This window comes from Dermacentor silvarum, chromosome 2 (assembly GCF_013339745.2).
Source record: "Dermacentor silvarum isolate Dsil-2018 chromosome 2, BIME_Dsil_1.4, whole genome shotgun sequence".
Taxonomy (NCBI): Eukaryota; Metazoa; Arthropoda; class Arachnida; order Ixodida; family Ixodidae; genus Dermacentor; species Dermacentor silvarum.
The window spans coordinates 230,840,013-230,854,732 of record NC_051155.1 but is presented as its reverse complement, the minus strand read 5'-3'; the positions used below and the strand labels follow the sequence as shown (position 1 = coordinate 230,854,732).

The 14,720-nt window shown below is 40.6% G+C and overlaps 1 protein-coding gene across 3 annotated transcripts in view; it reads right to left on the bottom strand.

Moving 5' to 3' along the window:
- Window positions 1–789: 789 nt before the first annotated feature.
- The window catches only part of LOC119442848 (long-chain-fatty-acid--CoA ligase 5), a 74,581-nt gene continuing 60,650 nt past the window's right edge, over window positions 790–14,720 (bottom strand). For all 3 annotated transcript variants that reach the window (XM_049662423.1, XM_037707891.2, XM_037707893.2), the window contains 5 exons: window positions 14,500–14,553; window positions 13,600–13,689; window positions 10,105–10,212; window positions 9,838–9,909; window positions 790–5,758 (listed from right to left, as the gene is read on the bottom strand). In XM_049662423.1, the coding sequence (XP_049518380.1) occupies window positions 5,609–5,758; window positions 9,838–9,909; window positions 10,105–10,212; window positions 13,600–13,689; window positions 14,500–14,553 (474 nt within the window). In that variant the 3' untranslated portion in view covers window positions 790–5,608. The remainder of the gene's footprint in view (window positions 5,759–9,837; window positions 9,910–10,104; window positions 10,213–13,599; window positions 13,690–14,499; window positions 14,554–14,720) is intronic.

The following is a 14,720-nucleotide window of genomic DNA, read 5'->3' as shown; positions in this document are numbered from 1 at the left end:
ATTTTGATCAAGTTTGCTGCACTTAAAATAAAGAATTTGTCGTGGTTGAACTCGGTTAAACCAAGTTTGTCGAGCGATAACACGGTTTTGCTTGCTTTTGGAAAGGACCTACACACTGTCCGGTGCCGTCGGCAACACACTGACGCTCTCGATGCAGCAGCAGCAGCGAGCGAATTGACCTTTATTCTGTGTCTCGTTTCAACGCAACTAAGCATCAAAAGCACAGCACATATGAAGCTACCAACACTTCGCGCACTTTTTACACATCGCAGATCGCTTTCAAGATATGGGCGCCCATGTGGCGTATGCAGCAGCCGCCAGTAGTGGCTGGCTAAGTCCCAGTTTGAACTTGGCTGAGCTTGAAGGTCAGATTTATGGAATCTGGCGTTTTCTGCATTTATACTTGGAGTAGTAGAGCTATCGCTCTAAAAGTTATAATCCATCGTTGTGGAGAGCAGATTTTTTTTTTTTTTTTAAATTTGTAAATTGCAATACAAAACCAGCATGAACATTTGAACTCTACACTCTAAAAACAGTTTGCATATTGTGGGGGGTATTTTTGTCCCACCACAATAATCATCTTGCGTACCTGTCCTCTAACACGATGTGCCTGGTACATGCAGGTTGCAAACAACATTGCACATTATCAGAGTGATGTAGCATTCTTCACAGGAAAGCAATGGGTCCAGACTTTTCAAGAAAGATAAAAAGATAAGGCAATCAAGACACATGGTTGTTGTGGGACAGAGATATGCCCCAAGTTCTGTGAACTGCATCTATTGAGACATCTGAAGTGAACAACATTGATTTATTATACATCTCTGTGAAATGTATCACTATTTTGCTTGTAAGATGTGCAAAATCCTTGTAAACAATTTAATGTAGGCTGCAAACCGTCACATTTGTATGCTTCAGATGCAATAAGAGATGCACTTTACAGAACAGCAACATTTGTTTATGGTGCAGCATTATGGATTTATAAACCTGTGCTTCCATTTATTTTTTTTAAACACCATTTTTTGGGGGAAAGCTATGAATCCTAAATCACAATTGAGCTTTCCACAGTTGATAGAACTCTTGCTTTCTCTTTGAAGTGTGGCAAATTTGATTCATATTGGTTCTGCAGTAGTCCTAATAAGCCATTAGCGCTCAAACTTCATGCACAGATAGCAGCACTGTAATACAGCAGAGGTTGACGATGATTAATAAACTTTTATTGAGCAGAATGTTGTTTTCGCCCTATGATGGGAGGCCTCCCTTAGTCCAAGAAGCCTTGACGCCGAGCAGACCTCTTTGCCCTGTCCACCAGCTTGTGCTGGGGTCATCCAGGTGGGTGTTGCTCAGCTGGTGCTCCAACTGCTCAATGGAGCAGTTGGAGCACCAGGCTTTCCCTACAAGACGTATCGGCATATTTTAGTTGGAACACTCAAACTGCCATAGTGCCTCCTGGCCACCGCTGGCTCCTATAGCATTTATGCATGTTACGTCTATTTGAATAGGAAAATAAACCTTGGACCTGTAATAGAATTTGGACCTAAAATGGACTTGGGCCTCCTCTTTAAGTACATTAAAGCTGCTGTCTTTTCAAGACCTGGTGTCATAATGTCAGTGCAAACAAGTCTCGAATACAATATACTGTTGTCTTTCGAAGGGACACCAAGGAAAAATTTGAGTTGTATACCGGGTGTCCCAGCTATCATGCATCCGTGTTTTTAAGAAAGGCTGGCCATTCTACGCGAAGATAACCAAGTGCATAATGTTCACAGTCGAATAGAGCAGCTGCCAATAATTTTGTTGTCGAAACCTTTCAATTTAATAATTAGTTGCAATTAGCCAGTTTTTTAATTAGTGCTCTGAATGCCGTCCTGCCGTTGAATTTGTAGGAAATCGAAAAAGAAACTTAAAGCTGGCAGTTTTTCAGCCAGGTACTTCTTGCCTGTTAATTTTTCTTGGCTGGTAAAGATAGCCTGTGAAAAATGAAAAATGCCACGTGACTAACTGTCCATTCGCATCAAAAAGTAGCGCCCTCAAACACGCTCCACAGGAGTCAGTGGGCGATCTAGATAGAGCGCCAGCTCTGAGCCAATGGGCGAGCCAGATAGAGCGCCAGCTCTGACACTAACTGCTATGCACTAACCTGCACTAACCCGAAAAGACACAAAAGCTAAATACTGGTTGCACTACCGCCTTGCAAAGCTCCCATGATGCTCCCAGGTTGCCATGATGCCATTAATTTTGATGGCATCTGTGCGGGCCCTGTTAACGTTATATAGGTAAATGTGGACCACATTGTATTGCTGAAGAGCCACAGACTGTGACTGAGTAAAAGTTATTGAAACTTGCAAAGTCCAAAGGCTAAAAAATACTTTTGAAATCCATGACATCACACTAATATACTGGTGCTGAAGTTTGAGCACAAGATTACAAAAATTAAACCTTGTTTTTCATTTTCTCCTCATAATCAACCCGTTACTGCAAAACAGAGATGCACTTCTAAAAAAAAAAAAATACTTTATCAGTCTAAACTATTTAGCTCTCTTTTGTGTCCTTTTACATGTTGTCTATGTAACCAAGCCTAGAGTGTGCTGGCTGGTGCTGCTGCAAAACAGGAGCGACTGCATTCAGTGTTATGTTGCTGTTGACGTCCAATCTGGCAGCCTCTATATCTATATGCTTGTGCAAAGCTATCAAATCTCAGACATTTCAGTGCCTGAATATAACTGGTAGCGTGATGAGGTTTGTCAGGCCGTATGGAGCTTTAGCTTTTCCCTAAGTCAACAGTTAAACTGAAGAAAGCATGGAGGAATTAAGCTTGGTGGAAATTTACATTTGCTGCACCTAGAACAATGAACATAATTTCAGTCTCAGTCTGACATCCTCCAAGAACACGGTAAAACTCCCCAGTGTCAGCGATTCAGGAAGCACTTTTTATTACAAACAGTGTCGAAGGAGTGTTATGTACAGATCACAGGACATCAGTAAAAACAGCTAGAAGTGCATAATGAAGCAACATGAGGCTACACATCTATGTCACCGGGAAGTATGAGTTCACACTTTTCATCACATTGCATTTTTTCTAGGTACTAGCCTAGCACAGCGGATGGTATTTGTGCGCAGTTCAGTAAATCTGCATAAGCAGGAAAATTAAAATGCTCTAAAAGGTCCTACATATGTGAGTGTTCAACAATGTCAGTACTAAAATGTAAGGACTGACTGGCTAATAGTAATTAATGACTGTCTACAGTGCAGGAGATGAAAGAAATGCACTCGTGTCAATTATATTGTATAACATCAGGGTGGCGCTAAACTGCCCATCCTCTTGACCAGGGCTCACCACAACAAACTGACGTGGACTATTTATTACTGGATCTCCAATGGAGAGTGATAACAGTGTGGTCGATATCAAATGTAAATGCAACGCAACGTCTGTCAGAGCCTCGAATTAGGTTTGAAACATAATAATTTACAATATATAAAATAAAAGCTACCTTGCATATAATACCATTCGAATAGCCAACAAGTTGTATGCACATTTTCTTTTTAACCAGTAATCCATAATTGTATTTTTCTTGCGGCACATTATACTGGCTCCACATTGAAGAACAACCAGGAAAATGCAAGGATCTCATTCAAGCAGACAGTTTCTGTATCACAATCTTTTTTTATTATTTTAAGTTCGGAGCTTGTGGGAAAAAAAATGCAATGCACTTGTATAGAAAGAATACTATTGCACTAAATGATTTGCACTTGATGTCAGTTTAGAACTGCATAGCATGAAAAGAATGTACTGTATAGACTCGTGTAAGGGCTTCACCCCCAACTTGGCAGTCCAAAGTTTGGGGGGGGGGGAGAAAAAAATTATATAGGAGAAGCAGGCGCATTCGGTGCCCTGATGTCGAGTGCGCAGGTCAGCAAATTTTCGCATGCTGTCTACTTCCACGTGCCGTTACTAGATGGCAAGAGCTGCACGTTGACCTCTGGTGCAATGCTACATCTGGGGATACAGGGTGTGCACAAGTTGCTGGCTGCGCCAGCACCAGTTTGACCAAAAGGTTCAGGCCCGTCCATAGACTGCACATCATAATTGTGAAAAATAACTGTGGTCCTTACACGAGTCTATACGGTATATGTGCATGCATTATGTATAACTATCCTTAAAAGCTCGGGGAACAAGGGAGCCAGGAAAATTGGATTTCCCGTAAGCATGGAGCTTGCAAACTGCAGGCATGCTGTACAGATTATGTACAGCATGCCTCAGTTTTTTTGGGCTGTGTGCCTTGCCTGCAAGAAAATTTCCAGATTTTCTTGGCAATCCCATTTCCATATACTCATACTTGTACGAACCATGGTGCTCAACAATGTCAGGATGCCCGGATAACATATTCTCAAATGCCTAAACCACGCCTCAAACAGTTTCATTTTGTGAAAAGACTAAATGTGTCGGAGTTGGTTATTTATGCACCAGCAGAAAAAGCGTTAAAAAAATACACCACATTATAGTTTTTAGGCACACATGTACAACAAGAATTAAAATACTGTGTAGCACTTAAATAAACAGGCTGTCACAAGGAATTTGGGGCCATTGTATTCACATTGCACAGTGCAAATGTATATATTTAAAACAACAAATAGTCTGCTCTTTGTCTGTTTGTAAAATAACAGGCAATTGAGTAAATATAAGTTTTATAAAGCCGCTCAAAACATATATCTGCTCCACCAGCACCTTCCAAACATTTAAAAAACTGTGCCCCACATATGTGGAAAAAGCTTTTGATTTTTATGGCCCTGGTACAAAACATCCTAGCAAGCATGGCAGGTAATGGCAGGGCAAAAGAATGTGCACTCAAGTGTGCAAAACGGAGTGGCGATAATAGCTGCCACTGGAGCATTTCAAGCAATACTACTCTAATGCCTGTCGACATGATGTAATCCTTATAGTATCAGCAGTCTACACAGTGAACTGCAGAGATCTTTGTTCCTTGTTAATGCCGTAGCGTTTCTGTTCACAGTCACAAGGGCAACAAGATGTAACCATCTTAAGGTGTAAATCTCGCCAGCTGAGTATGATACCGTGAAAGCAAACTTGCACGTGCATAACTGCTGCTACAAAATTAAAGGAACACTATTGGCAAATGATCAATCAGTCTAGACTGTTATATTGCACTTCTAGAAACATCAAAACGTGTGTTCAGTCCCTCTGTAGAAAAATCTGATTAGGTTGACAAAAGTGCGCTTTGTTTTACTGTCATGTTGACATCCAACGTAATTACCTTTTTGCTGTCAGTGTTTAGACACTGTTTGTCAACCATGTATGGGACATTATTACATTTACTTCATTTTCTCACTTGCAAGAGGCACTTTGTGAAAGCAATGCCTTGTGCATTTTGGAACACTAATGTGTCATTTTAGCTTGCTTTTAACATTTGCACATAGTGTCCATTTAAGTGCCAGTTTGGAGCAGTTACAAGCAAAAACAATGACTGACTGTGGTGGACCACAGCAGTACCTAATAAAGGTCAGCAAATATGCTGTTTGCAACAGTCCAATCTGAATGTTTTGACCATCTTCAATGCACCGACCACTTTTGGGGGTTGACGCCACTGTGGTGTCATGTGCTGAGAAGCTGGCCTTCACTGTACAGGTCTTGGATGGCGTTTGCAAATTGCTGTCGTGCAACATTTCGCTTGAGCTTCAGCGTGTTTGTCACAAGTCCAGAGGCAAGAAGGTCGTTCTCTATGTGCAGGTGCACATTGTGAGCCTGGAAAATTTTCAGTTTACATGTAAAAATAACAAATACCAAATGGTTTCTGTAAACTAGATATGTAAAATCTACAGTCAGTGTTTAAATTGAACAATTTTGTATGACATGCAAGGAAAGAGTTAAGCCCCATTTAGTATCCTGCATTTGTTGGGCATAAGTATGAATGTTGATAATGAATATAAATAAATATAAACAAATGTTAGGAATGAAATCTGTGTGACCTTTAGCTAAAGAGAAATATTAAGCTGTATTAATAAACCGTGCTTCTGTGATATCAAGGCTACTCTTACCGAGACAGGAGGCTCGGTAAGCAGGAAAAGACTCGAAGGCAAATATGGGTCAATGCCACCTTGACGTTTCCACACCAGCTACCCCGTGATGTCATTGATTGTGACACAGCATGTTGACATCTATATCCACTTCAGGGACAATTTAATTGTGTCCATTGAAAGTTTTGTTTACTCACATTTCTTGCAACTTCACAATCATTAAAAGGATACAGCAGAAGGACCAATTTGGAATTTTCAATTCTCGATGAGTTTTGTTAAGCTTGTAAAATGTGGAATCAATGTGTGAACTTTCTACATGAACATCAGATATGCGAACATCAAATATTACATGTGAAAAAATATTACATCAATTACATCAAAATATCAAATATTAAATACTGAAAAGCAGCCATTCTGCCAATTGAAAAGTACGCCTGATGTAAAACCTGCTCGAGAAGTAACCTAGCTGCTACATGACGAATGCATGGCACCGAGAGCAAACACCCAGACGCTTATGAGAGACTGTATGTTACAATTCCTTCCACAAATATGATATCCACATATTCAATTTGCTGCAAAGGTTCAGCTATAAGTGTCAAGATGTATACAACACTTTTTAAAGGGGCCCTGAACCACTTTTTATCAAAGTGGAGAAAGGCATTTCAAGTGAAAATAGGCTTCTTCCTGGGGTTTTACGTGCCAAAACCAGTTCTGATTATGAGGCATGCCGTAGTGGAGGGCTCCGGATTAATTTTGGCCACCTGGGGTTCTTTAACGTGCACTACAGCGCAAGCACACGGGCGTTTTTGCATTTCGCTTCCATCGAAATGCGGCCGTCACGGCCAGGCTACTTCAGAAATACTTTGCTGCAAAAAGTATACTTCAATGCGTTCAGCAGAAATGGAGTTCTGACATTGCTGTGCTCCTGTTCCTTCTTCAATGCCTTGCACTGTGAAGGCTACGGTGGAGTGGGGCGCGGCCACAACGCTCTGCCTTCTAAATGTCACCGTGGCATGCAGTTTAAATTTCATTTTGGATGTAGATGCCACAACTTCCAATTTTGGTGCCTACGACACTCTACACGTAAGCCAAATGCGGTCGTCCTCAGTGAGCTGCAGTGCGCTTAACTAGTGGACTCGTGGGGGCACCCCGCGACGGCCGCGGTTACCAATAGTAGCCGGATATGGGAATCTGCTTTATTACGAAATGAAGCATCCAGAAAAGAGTGAGGAACATCGCTTCTGTTGAAAAGAGAGCGTTTGAGAGAACGGTGAAATTATGCTCCGCTTGCGAGCTCCACGCACCGCGTACGACAGCAAAGCTTGGCTTAGATGTTCACAGCAGCGTATGGTTAGTTAGTTAATTGGGGTTTATTGGCGAAAAAGCGACTAAGGCTATGCTGCGCCAAACACAAGGTGTTATGAATAAAAATTTTAAAACAGCAAAGGCTGTGTTTGTCTATAGCCTGTTTAGATAGCCAGTGACTTCTAGAAATTTAAAAAGGTCTGGTAATGGCACTAGTGCATCATCTCCTAAAACTAAGGCAGGGTGTAACGGTATGTGTAATTTGTATAAGTTCTGCAAAAGGTTTCGTCTCTCTGTTTCGATATGTTTACATGTCCAGCAGCGTATGGTACCCGCGGACTATATTATTTCACCAAGCCCGAGAGGCGGTTCCCAGGGCCCCATTAAACAATTATTTTCATCAGTGCTTTAGCTTTGATGCATGCACAATTGCTTGCATCAGCGCCAAAAGGCGACTTAGGTGGTCACTGATAGGCGAGGAAGAACTACACTGCACTCTAAATTAATTTGTCAGCATAACTGGTCATCATCATCAGCAGCAGCAGCTTATATTTATGTCCACTGCAGGACGAAGGCCTCTCCCTGCGATCTCCAATTACCCCTGTCTTGCGCTAGTTGATTCCAACTTGCGCCTGTGAATTTCCTAACTTCATCACTCCACCTAGTTTTATGCCGTCCTCGACTGCGCTTTCCTTCTCTTGGTATCCATTCAGTAACCCTAATCGTCCACCGGTTATCCATCCTACGCATTACATGGCCTGCCCAGCTCCATTTTGTTCTCTTAATGTAAACTAGAATATCAGCTGTCCCCGTTTGTTCTCTGATCCACACCGCTCTCTTCCTGTCTCTTAACATTAGTCCTAAGATTTTTCGTTCCATTGCTCTTTGTGCGGTCCTTAACTTGTTCTCGAGCTTCTTTGTTAACCTCCAAGTTTCTGCCCCATATGTTAGCACCGGTAGAATGCAATGATTGTACACTTTTCTTTTCAACGACAGTGGTAAGCACCCAGTCAGGATTTGGTAATGCCTGCTGTATGCACTCCAGCCCAATTTTATTCTTCTGTAAATTTCTTTCTCATGATCGTGGTCCCCTGTGAGTAATTGACCTAGATAAACTTACTCCTTTACAGTGCTCTACACTACTACAGTGTAGAGCACTCACAGTAATCTACAGTGCTCAAAAGACAGAGAAAAAGAAGTAGACAGAACACCAGTACTGGTTCCTTTTTTTATCTGTCCTTGTGTGATGCAAGTTCATCAACCTAGCATGCTCATAACTTATTTTTTTTTTTTTTGTGCCAAATGAAACATGGCGCAAGTACAAGAAAATTACCATGAAATACATGATGTCAAAATGACGTACTGGCACTGAGGCTTTGGTGTGAAATTCAATGAAAGAGGTTTGTTCTCCATTTTCTCTACTAGTAATGAACTAGCACTAATCAAAGAATACTTTACCAGATTAAACTAGAGTTAGTCTTTGGCATCCCTTTTAAGCAGACTGTACAAAGACTCAAAAAGAACTTTAAGAAATTTCATGGGCAAGTACAGAGGTCAACAGACTTCTCTAATATGTGCGAACCACGTTCTCAGGACTGCGCTGACAATATCTGAAGGTGACATGTGGCACAAAATCGGCTGAATGTGAGGTTGTGTGACTAAATTTACTAGTTTCCGTTGATTTCCCCGACCTGGTGGTCGGCTCAAGCTCTGTGTTCTAGACAAGTGTGTTGACCTCTGTACGAACCAACTCTGCAACCAAGTTTATGACCTGCATCCTTCTGTGTATTTTTTCCTGTGTATAATGTATTTATACTCTATGCCGACGATAATGCATCCTCAAATGTAACACACACATGGTTTTTATTTTTAATGTGTACGAGCACAAATTATGTGTAACAAAAAAATAACCTTTTTATCTCCACTGCAGAGATTTTAAGTATTAATGCATGGAATAATAAGTGGAAACATTAGACAGGACAGTGAGACAGACAAGGGACAGGCGCCTGTCCCTTGTCTGTCTCACTGTTCCGTTGAAAGATTGTGCTTATTATTCCACGCAAAAATGAACGAACTAGCCCAGCAATATATTATATTAAGAATTAGCCTTTGCTGAAGCACATGGTATAGTCCCTTAACCTCTTAAGGGTTCATTATTTTTTTTCCGAGAACACTACCATAATGGCTCATTGTTTTTACATGATGTGCTTTAATAACATGATTATAACACAAAACTATGTGTGTAAATAGTGTAAAAATTATCATACAATAAAATTCATGATGATAAAATGACTACTGCCAGAGGTAGGCTTGTCATAAGCTAAGAAGTGGCAATCACTCATGACAAACTGTGGTCGTGAAGATCCCTTAAAAGGTTAATGCTAATGAAACAATTATAGTGTGTGTGTGTGTGTGCAAGATTGTGAAATTATAATCAGTGCTTCAGTACTGTACATTAACTAACATGACTGATAAAACAACATGCAGCAAAACTTTCCTTACCTGATGCAGAGAGCTCAAGCCACTTTCTTTCCCATGTTTTTGCATCTCCTTCAGCAAGGTTTTGCGCACAGTCTGTAGGTTGAATGCAGACACAACATTCTCCAGTCAGAAAAAATAGTTTAAAGCCACTATATCTTGATAATAAGCATCAATAATAATAATAATAATAATAATAATAATAATAATAATAATAATAATAATAATAATAATAATAATCTCTTCCTTTTATGCAGCATACAAAACAACCTAAAGGTATTCTTCACTTACCAGATTTTTACAGATTTCAGATAGAGGTGCTTTCTTGTTGAGACCACACGAAGCAGCAAGGTCCCTGAGAGGCTCCTCATGAGGAATAACAATGGCAACACAAAAGGACTGCATATTTGGAACAAAAAAAAAAAAAAAGAAAGCAGGTATTAAGGGGCTGCTACAGGTGCAGCTTTGTCTCACGCTTCTCTGTTAACTTCCAAGTTTCTGCCCAATGTTTTAGTACTGGTAGAATGCAATGATTGCAGACTTTTATTTTCAAGGATAGAGGTAGGAAATCGGTCACGACTTGGTAATGCCTGCCGTATGTGCGCAACGAGCGATGGAACGGAGAATGTTCGGCTTAGCATTAAGAGACAAGAAGACAGCGATGTGGATTAGAGAATAATGGGCGTAGGCAATATTCTAGTTGACATTAAGAGGAAGAAATGGAGCTCGGGCAGGCCACATAATGTGTAGGGCAGATAACTGGTGGTCGATAACAGTTACAGAATGGGTGCCAAGAGAAGGGAAGCGCAGTCGAGGACGGCATAGGTGGTGTGATGTAATTAGGAAATTTGCTAGCATAAGATTGGGTCAGCTAGCACAAGACATGGGTAATTGGATATATCTGGGAGAGGCCTTCATCTTGCAGTGGATATAAATAACCAGATGATGATGACAACAATTGCAGTGCACACTGAAGGGCTAACTGCAACAAATTTACACTCTGGCTAAATTGGTTATAAATGAACTGCTGAAGAATTGAGAGCTGGGCGAGTTGGTACTTGTTTGGAAGACTAGACTAGTACTAAGTACATTTTCGGAAGCGCCTGTGTTGTGCCTTTCACTGTCTGTCGCCTTTCTTGCACTGTTTGTAGTCATGGTTATAAATGAGTGGTATATGCTATCGAAGCAATCTTGGCAAAGCTGCAGGGTTGGCAATAGTGCAGTTATCTTAAATCCCAGGACATGGCCTCAGAGATCTTCAGCACAGTGCAGGCATAGCGTGATTGTGGAGGTCATGGCATTGCGATGTTTCTCAATGTCATGGGCACTGCATGATTTCAGGCGAGTGGTAGTGTAGCAGTGAAATTTCAGTTTTAGCGTCAAGAGCATCTATCCTTGCTACCTTTCCATGACACATCGAGCTGGTATCCAAATATAAAATCTTGCAAGCAGGCTGCTCTCTATCTACACCATATGAAGCTAGGCTTGTCACACGGTCTGAAATTTTGTTGCAGTCATCCGGGAATGCCTTATCTTCGAACTCTTATCTATATGTGGTCACGAGGAAATAGTTTTGTTTGGAATTCTCTGCAATGAATTTGATGATGTTCATCACCATTAAAAACTTTCCTTAATGTCGGGAGGAAATTTTCTATTTTCTTGCTTCATTTTTAAGTTTATGACACTTATAACTCTGCACCAAAAAGCAAATCGTGCAATTCTGTAAGCTTGTTTATTATGACATTTGAAGTAAACAAAATCGATGCTTTACACACTTATGAACAAGACTTCAGGAAAATTCACGAAAACAAAGTAACGAATTCAGGTAAATTGTAAACTAACACATTTGATTTTTCTGCTTTAATGTTTCAACAGATGCCATGCACAGAAATGCTACATCTGTTTTTGGTACAGTGTTGTGGAGTTACAAACTTGGTGCGAATAATCTAAAATTTAGACCGAAATGATCTTGAAGCTTACAGATATAGCGAAACTTGAGAAAATAAAAAACATTTAAAGGGCCCCTCACCAAGTCTGGCCCTTTTGAGCTGACAAGCATAGTGAATACAATGCGCACTAATGATCGTCTCTGCTAAGTATTACATCCCTATGCACTGCGGAAAGAACTTAAATTTCGAACCAAACATTGTTTGCCCTTCTCCTTGTGGGCGCTGTGCTCTGAGCTGCAAAGTGGACGCTAATTGCACAAGTGCGCCTACATACATGGCGGTGTGTGACGTCACTCACAGCGACACATGACTTAGAGAATTATTCAAGGCAACATCAGTTAGTTGTTTAATCTGCTGCTTCAATAGACCAATTAAGGTTTAGAGAAATAATAAAACATACAAACCAAATGTCTGCATGTTTTTGTTTTACTCTGTACCGTAGCAAGAGAGATGTACTTCCGTTTCGTCTGCTTGTTCCCAGGTCGTGTAGTCGCAAAGAACGAAACAATGTAATTTTCTACTGTGTTTCAGCGCTGCGATCATGCTCTTTCGTCATCTTGCATCTGCCTCGGTGCTCGTGACTGTGGCACTGACTTATACTGCTAATCAGGTGTTCTCGTGCAGAGTGCGCAAAATCTGCTGTGCGAAACGAGACAAACGCAGCAGCTTGCATGTGAGGCCGTCACCAGAAGTGCGCCACTCAGCAAAAACGCGAAAGAGAGAGAAAAAAAGGAGGCAGCAGGGCTCGTGACGTGTTCGTCACATGATCCTCCGGCTGTGGTATGGGAGAACGCAGGGAAGGAATTTCGCTTGCGGAGGCTAGACTGGGAAAGTTGAGAGAGTGTCTATATGTCTATGTTGGCGGTGACGCTCGCCTGCTGAAATCATGTGTTCGCGGCACTTCAAGTATTTGTCTCTGCTATTAATGAACTAATTTGAGAAATTGATGTGGTGGAACACTCCTTAGAGGGCACAAACAACTTCTAGCGTATAACCAAAACTTGCTATGTGGCCTGGTGAGGGGCCCTTTTAAGGGGCCCCGAAACATGTTCTTAACTATCATAGAATGGCCTCACTATTTAACTATGTCTGTTTTCTTCTCTACTGGTACCCACCCCACTTATTCATAGAGGCAGCAACTATTCTGTAAAATCAGAAGTTTTCATAGCTGGATAACTGCAATGCACCTTTTAAGGAAGCCAACCATTATATGCCTTCAACGGGAAACTAACAAAAAATTGTCATCATGGTGGATTAACTTAAAAAAATATACATACATACATACATACATACATACATACATACATACATACATACATACATACATACATACATAGGTCAGTATTATTAAGAACACAGGTTTGGAATGCCAGAGAGCAACATGAAAGTGAAAAGTCGAACATAGCACGACATTCAGATTTTTCCTGATTTCAAGGATTGCAGCAACATCTGACCAAGCTTAATCTCGATGCTCTTGAACTCTCAACTCAAACTCATCAACTCTTAAAAGGGAATTGTATTTCATTACACAAATAAACAAGGTAGCATTTGTCCACGAATGCACCCAATCCTGCAAAACTGGGCATCATGCAGCAGTGGCACGATCACAAAAGAAATTTAGAATTGGTAGTTCAGATTTCTTTTTTGTGACTTTCTCCAATAGAAACATATTTTTCAGCTGACAACACAGTAAGAGTTTTTAAGACAGTAAGAGTTTTAAGACTATGATACAATAATGTTTGCTCCTAGTATCCTTTCACGATGTTGCTAAACAGCACCCTTGAAGCATTATGCAGCATGATGTGCAAAATAAATAAAGAAAAAGAAGGATTATCACCTGGGTTGGACACCCTGTAACAAATATTGTTGCAATGTAGTCCATCATACTGTAAACACTTTCAATCCGATCAGGTGAAATGAATTCTCCCTGAAAGAAAAAAAAATACAATCAGAAAAGTTTAGTATCAGTTCTAGTTTCCAGTGAAAATACAATAGATTGATTCCCTTATACAGATATCTGCAGCTAGCATTGCAGATATGCAAGGAAACCTAATTCCACAAACAATTCTATGTTACTGCCAAGTGCCTATCACTAAGTTGCACTGAACCCTACAAACAAAAAAACTCTGGCAGTTCGTCATCACTTATCACGATTTCACTTGTTCACATCAGGAGTGTAACATCACAAATGTTGTAGACAGTGCAACGAACTTCTCATCAGATGCATGTGACAAGTGGCACACTGGAGCACTAGTCATGATGATGGCCACTTGTCCAAAACTTGCAATGGCGTTTTATAAAGAAGGGGTCAATCGCCAGCAGTGCCCGCTAGTCTACCGAATGTGCGGTTGGTATTTTTGCAACCACAGCAACTGCCGAGTTGTAGTTTTGCTTCAGCAAGCACACCATTGGCTGATAAACATTGAACTTTATGTGAATTGAACCCCCTGCATGCTCAGCGTACCTTGATTTCACTTCCAATGTGCTCCATACTGCCATAGATGATCACTTTGCTGAAAGTGCTACCATGTTTAACAAGACGTTCAACATGGCGTGTTCCACCAGCAGCGTAGAAAATACAATTTTTTTCGCTCGTAGTGCATGCAGTCAATAATAAAACTGCGTATGCTTCAAGCCTCTGAATGAATATTTTTGTGCAAAAATGGAGTACTATTGACCAAACAATACATTCATAAATAATTACTCTCTAATTATGACGATTTGATAGTTCACCAACCTGTGAGAGCTTGAAGAAGTCTTTTTTTCTGTCAATAACTTTGAGTGCTCCTGTCTGAAAAAGCAGAAATCAGATAAAGAAAAAAGAAACAAAGGTTTAGATAAAAGAAGAAACATAATAAAACACGCTGTTCAGAAGAGCTTATAAATGTAAAGCCTGCATTATCTACATATGTTTGTTCGGGAAACATTTATGACGTGAAGTGATTGTAGGAAGCACTA